This window comes from Callospermophilus lateralis, chromosome 13 (assembly GCF_048772815.1).
Source record: "Callospermophilus lateralis isolate mCalLat2 chromosome 13, mCalLat2.hap1, whole genome shotgun sequence".
Classification (NCBI taxonomy): Eukaryota; Metazoa; Chordata; class Mammalia; order Rodentia; family Sciuridae; genus Callospermophilus; species Callospermophilus lateralis.
The window spans coordinates 83,945,755-83,952,620 of NC_135317.1; the positions used below are offsets into that span (position 1 = coordinate 83,945,755).

At 30.3% G+C, this 6,866-nt stretch overlaps 1 protein-coding gene across 1 annotated transcript in view; it reads left to right on the forward strand.

Moving 5' to 3' along the window:
- The window catches only part of Zbtb41 (zinc finger and BTB domain containing 41), a 42,203-nt gene extending 35,733 nt beyond the window's left edge, over positions 1 to 6,470 (forward strand). The window contains exon 11 of the mRNA XM_076831741.1: positions 655 to 6,470. Coding sequence (XP_076687856.1) covers positions 655 to 1,310 — 656 coding nt within the window. The 3' untranslated portion in view covers positions 1,311 to 6,470. The remainder of the gene's footprint in view (positions 1 to 654) is intronic.
- Positions 6,471 to 6,866: the final 396 nt, after the last annotated feature.

The window sequence follows — 6,866 nt, forward strand, 5'->3', positions numbered from 1 at the left end:
TGCCGGGTTCCCTTCTTCCATTTTCAAAGCCAGTAATTTGGGCCTGAGTTCTCTTGTCACATGTCTCTCACCCATTATTCTTCAGTTAGCAGACAGTTCTTAAGACTCTTTCAGTTATATTGGACTCACCTCCATAATCCAATAAATCTGTTCATTTTAGATCCTAAACTTGATCATATCTGCAAAGTTTCATTTACTGTGTGATATAATGTATTCACAGCTTCTGTGGATTAGAATGTGTACCTTTTATCTTCCTTGGATAGAAGAAAATAAGTTTAATGAAACTTTTGGAGGCTATAGTGGGAATAAAGTGAGAAATGATAATTAGTGCTGAGCAGTGTTATTTCAGTTTCCCATTTAGGTGCTATCATTATTTCATGTTACAGGTGAGGAAACTAGGCTTAGTAGAAGTTGTTAGATTGCTTAAGGTTTGGCTAGTAAGTTTTGTAGCCACAACTCAAGCCCATATCTTTCTGATATTTAACTAATTGTTTTCATCACTTTACTATACTCTCCCTTTTTGTGATAGCATTTAATTTAATATGATTGTTCTTATTGAGGTCTTACAAGTATGCAGATGGAAACCTTGCAATTTAAATTATCATTTTATCAATTGGGTACACTTTATAATTAATTTTATTTTTTTTCATACAGGTGAAAAACCATACAAGTGTCAAATTTGCAATCAATCTTTTAGAATTAAAAAAACCTTAACAAAACACCTGGTTATTCATTCTGATGCCCGACCTTTCAACTGTCAGCATTGTAATGCAACATTTAAGCGGAAAGACAAGTTGAAATACCATATTGACCACGTTCATGGGATAAAATCTCCTGATGATCCTCTCAGTACTTCTGAGGAAAAACTTGTGTCCTTGCCGGTAGAGTACTCATCTGATGATAAAATCTTTCAAACAGAAACAAAACAATATATGGACCAGCCCAAAGTTTATCAACCAGAAGCCAAGACTATGTTACAGAATGTATCTGCTGAAGTGTGTGTTCCAGTAACATTGGTTCCAGTTCAGATGCCTGACACTCCGAGTGACCTGGTACATCATACTACCACACTCCCACCATCTTCTCATGAGATTCTGTCACCACAGCCACAGTCAACTGATTATCCACGTGCAGCTGATTTAGCTTTCCTGGAAAAATATACTCTTACTCCTCAACCTGCAAATATAGTTCATCCAGTCCGACCTGAACAAATGCTAGATCCTAGAGAACAGTCTTACCTTGGAACATTACTAGGCCTTGATAACACTACTGCTGTTCAGAATATTTCTACTAATGAGCATCATTCATGAGTAAACATTCCACAGACTTTATGATGGTTATGTGCTAAATGGTAACTAAAACCTGGTGGCTTTTAAGCTAGTAGGGCTGCTATTTTTTCATTTTTTGTAGTTTCTCAAGTCCTCAGAACAGTTTCAGATCAAGAAAACAGTGTGTCTCTGTTGACTGAATACATGAATATTTGGACATAATTTGGCATAATATTTGAAGTAAACATTTTTGTGATTTTTTTAATGGTTAGTGCTAATTTTTTATAGGTTCTTGAACTTTTCAGAATTAGCTACTAACATTATGGGGATTTTTTTTTTAATCATCAGTGGAAAGTTTTATTCTTTAGCCTTGTATCTTTTCTTCTTTCCCCATTTTACAAACAAGTTTAAGAACCATGTAGCCCTTAAGAAAGAATGTAGAAGTATACTGATAATTTCTTATCCTAACTTATTTTATCTACATTTTTAATTGAAATTAAGAATTTGAATATATAAGAAAGTCTTGGGTATATTTGTGATGTCTTGCCATCTATTCATAACTTCAGGTATAATAATCCTTCAGACTTTTGACATACTCAAAGCCAGAAGCTAATTTATATAAGATTAGCATGTTAAAAGAAATGTTGGATTGAAATGATAATCCAGATATTCAGGTTTTGCCTTTACTTGAGTTATTATGAATAATAAACGCAAACATTGATCTACGTATTAAATTATACAAGTTAAAAATGTGTTAGATGAAAAATATGACAGCCTTAACTAGATATCTCCAAGGTAAGTTAACCTTTTGAACTTTTTTTTGTCATTTATTTCAGGAACATTAACAATATGTCATAGCATATATCTTCGTCTCATTAATGAAGGAGCAGTTATGACTAATTAGTGACACAATTAAATGCACTACTTTTGAGTTTCATTTACTTTGACAGATTGAAAGTGGGATAAAGAACCTGCTTACTTCATGTATAATCATTAGAAAAGATGCCAAACAAATTCTAAAATTTGCACCTACTTTACTTTAATTGAATGAAGCTACTACTTGTTTACAGATTCACATACAATCCAGATCTTTATTTTTGCTTTCATAATTAGCGGAATGTTTATAATTATCCTTGATTCTTATTTTTTTATGAGACACAAGTTGAGGACTTGGAGAAAAGAAATAGCAGTTAACAGTGAAAGCTCACTGATTGAATTTGAGGAAAAACATTGAAATTATAGAATACCTTTAAAGATATGCACTTTCCATATTTTCAAGTCAATTTAAACTTACACTAGGATAATGTTTCCTAGTAGGATTGCTTGAGGATTAGACTGGACAGGGTTGATTTATTATTGATTTGCCATTTATCTGTAAACTACTGGAAAATAGCAGTTCTCAAAGTTTTCCATTTTAATTTTGTTTACACTCCCAATTGCTTTAAGCACTTTTTTGTGTGTAAACTGTAAAGTCTGGCCTGGCCCTTGTGAATAAGAAAATCACAAATAAAATAATGAACTTTTAGTGAATAAAATTTAACCAGTTAGTAACGGAAGAAACTGATGAAGCACTTAAGAAATGAAGGTACTTTATAGGAAAATTTGCCATGTTAGTGATAATAAAAACAAAACAAAAAAAATGTTGAGAATTGAAGCATTTAACCAAAGTAGCTCATATAAATAATAAAACCAACCTGAGTTTTGCCTCATTTATTAAGGTTTAGTTATAATTATCTTAGGACCAGTAGACATAATTACTATATTATCTCTTCTTTCTAAAGCATTCTCATTTACTTTATGTGGAAATGTTATACCTGGGGTACTTACATGATTGAGCTTGACTATAAGGTACTGTTAGTCTAGTCTTTCAGATTGACTGTTAAAAATACATCTTTATGATTTTTATTATAAAGACTGACAAGATTTTAACTAAAAATCTTAACTATAAAAAAAATAAATCATACCTAAAAATATACTTTGCCTTATATATAAGCTAATATAGAAAAATTTGGACTCACAAAAAGGCAAATGGTATATATATATGTGTATGTATATGGTATATTGTATATTTGGTGGCCAAAAAAAAGAGGATATTGCATTTTCACATTGAAAAGAATACTTTGCTGTTTGAAGGTATTTACTTTAGGGTTCTTTTAATAATGTTCTAATGTTTTAAATATATGGTATAATTGTAGGGATTGGTTTACATAGAACTTTTCTGAGAAACATCTCTTATGTAAAGTGAAATACAATTGTATAATTGTATTTAGTTATTATTGAAGATAACTTAAACTTGAATAGTGGTTTACTGTTTTCTAAAATGCTTTCACTTATTATCTCATTTGAACCTCATAACCAGCTCTGAAATAGAAAGGATATGATGTATTCCCATTTTGTAGAGAAAGAATCGGAGGTTAAGATGAAAGGACTCATTTAAATTCATGTGATCAGTAAGTTGCAGAGTTACCATTAGAAAAGAAGAAAGGTGGCATTAATGGTGGCTTACTATGTGCCAGGGATTACATTCCCTCACTCAACTGTAACCCTGTCTGGTAGAGAGTTTAATTCTTATGAAGAAACAACAAAAAGAAAACTAATCTGCTGCCTTGAATTTCCAGAAATATAAGAAATTTTGAAATTGGGAAAACCTCATGGATTTGGGCAAACTGAATGTATGTAAGCTTTTGCATTGAGCACAAAAAGCATAAAATGAAGCCTACTCTTTTCAGTTTACCTTTCTATAACCCTGTAATCCATTTTATTTTATAACTATCCTTAAAATTTTGACTTAAGTTTAGCCTTATTGAGAATTGTTATTTTATAAACATAATTTATTGTTTTAAGTTAATTTTTTAGCAGATAGCAATTAGCACTTAGTCTGTAAATTGAATAATTTATCAAGTGCAGAAATTTATTAACCTAATCTGTTTTGACTTAAATGCACCAAAGATTTTTAGTAGGTATTAAATAGTCTTAAAAATTTTAAATTCTTTGTTGTTTGAATAAGTATTTGTCCAAAGAAGCACAGTTGAAGTCCTAGAAATATGGGTTTAAAGAAAAAACAAAAACAAACAAAAAAACTAGTTTGAATACTGAGATTAAGTATTAAATGTTTGTGTTTATATGTATAACAATAAAAACAGACAAAAATACTCTGGGAAAATAGTATACTGACAAACCAATTATAAGTAAGCATACTCAGTTTTCTTAAGTTTAATTGAATGTTGTTTTTAGTGAACACTATCAAATGCTAAATAATCTTATTTTTTACACTACGTTATCAAAATAATTTTTGCCTTAGAAATTTTTGGGGGGTTAAGTTGTTATTTTTATATATATATATAAAAACCACCTATTTTTTGCAGCCTAAAATACCATTTGAGATTAGGATTTGTTCCTCATACCAGCAAGACATAACCAGTAACTATAAGTTAATAGTTTTTGCATACTTTTGAGTAATTTAGACATTCATTGCTGAGAAAAGAGGAGTAGCAAAAGTAGGGTTTTAAATTGGTGCTTTAGTGAGTGATTTTCTTTTAAGTGATGGTAGGTCATGAAATAATTACAAATGTTCTGTGAAACTTAAAGTGTCCAAACATGTTTGCAGAGTGACCATAAAATATTAGTTAAGGGCTAATAAATAATTAAACATCATTCATTGCTTTTCACTCCATAATTGTTAACAAATTCAATACAGTTGAACTGGTATGTTTATAAGCCTGAATTTTCTTCTTACCATATCATTCTAATATAATTGATGAAAAGTCAGATTTTAAGCATTAGCTCTTTGACAGTGTCATTTTATACCATCTTTTCTTGACTATTTTGTGCCTTTTCAAAATGTTATACTTGCTTAGTTGATTCTGCTAGCTAGATTGTACTGGTTAATAAATGATTTTGTTTTGTTTTGAGTTTCTTGTTTGTTATGGGTCTTATGTTTGTGTTGCCTGCTGGTTAGGCAACAACTTGTTTAGGTTGTTTTATGTTTATGTAGGAAAATTGGCACTAAGCACTAGTGTGAACATTTGTTTTTATGATTTATATGTCATTTTAAAAAATCTGTATTGTAGCCTATATAGTTAACTGAAGTCACTCCTAGGCCTGTCTTTAAATGCTTATTAGAAGAGTCTAACAAATAAAATGAATAGTGTGTCTGTCTCTCTATCTTTTTGGATAATCATAATCACGCAGTTACCATAACCACACTGTTCTACACTGAGTGACTTCTTATTTTAATTTGCCTAAATCTGAACAAGAGGTGATGGTTTGAGATAAGATTCCCATTAGAAGCAGCAATATCCCAACCAATATATAACTTGAGTTGATGAACTCAGGAAAAATCAGGATTTTTAAAGTCATATTTGGATATTCTAAGACTTAGTGCCAAATTTTAAATGAAAATAAAATGTATTCTTTTTAATAAGGAACAATAACAAGTTTCTAAAACTTTGAGTAGTGTAATAGTAAATATTACTTGCTATTAGTGAATGATGGATAATGTGAGAATAATTTTCTATTCAATTTCTAGGAACTAGGCAATTTTATAGATCCTACTCTTTGCACATTTCCCTTGCTATAGTCCATAGTGTTTTAGGGTGTTCCTTTATTTCCTCTGAATTTTTTTTTTTTTTTTTTTTTACCTAAAATGCTTTCCCCCTACCATTAGCATGCTTTCTGCTCTTTCTCTTTGAAAGTAGCATTAGTAAGATAGAAGTAATAGGATTAGATTGTGTGGAGAATGGGAGCAAGAAAGTTTTTGTAGAGAGAGAGTACTTACATTTTGCTTACTCTTCATGTTTCAACTTGCTGTGTATTGATCTTAAGTCTATGATTTGAACAATCCCCAAATAATTAAAATTTAGTCTCTGCAGCCATTTCTATAAAGAGAAATTAAGGATTATATTCAGAGCATAGAAGTTATCAAAGATGAACCTAACCTTTATTTTTTTTCAAAGTAGGTTAAAAAAAATTCAGTATTTGCATTACTGTTGGGGATTCAGAAACGTGTTTTGAATAAAGAGCATGTGCACATCTCATTATTAAGCCTCTGCTTGCTACCTGTGCTTGCGTTAAAGTTGGACAATGTACACTGTGCTATGAAGTAATTATAAAAATTTTATTCCTTTCAACAATCACTCTTATCCCTATAGCTAAAACTGTAATAACCGTTGAGGAGTGTGGCTGCCAAAAAAAAATTACAAATCTGGATATTTAACTGCTCCATGTTGTGTAATAAATGTTCTAATTAAGGGGATTTATGATGTACATTAAAATAGAAGTGGTTTTGGACTTGTTTTCAGTCTCAAATAATAATTTTTGTTTTTAATTAAGGATACTTTCAAGAAAAATTACAAAGAAAAATCTGAAATATCAAAATTCATGATTGTCAACTGTATAAAATGTGAGTTTAATAGATATTTTGTTTGTCTCATGTTTCTTAAGTATAATGTCTTTATAGAAAAATTCAGTTCTCTGTGAAGAATAGGAAATGTCTTGTATATTGAATTAGTTCTTTGTGTTATTTTGATATTTAAAATAAACAGAAAGTTCTTTGGTCCTAATAAAGTATATCTAGGTTTTATTGAATTATATTTCCAC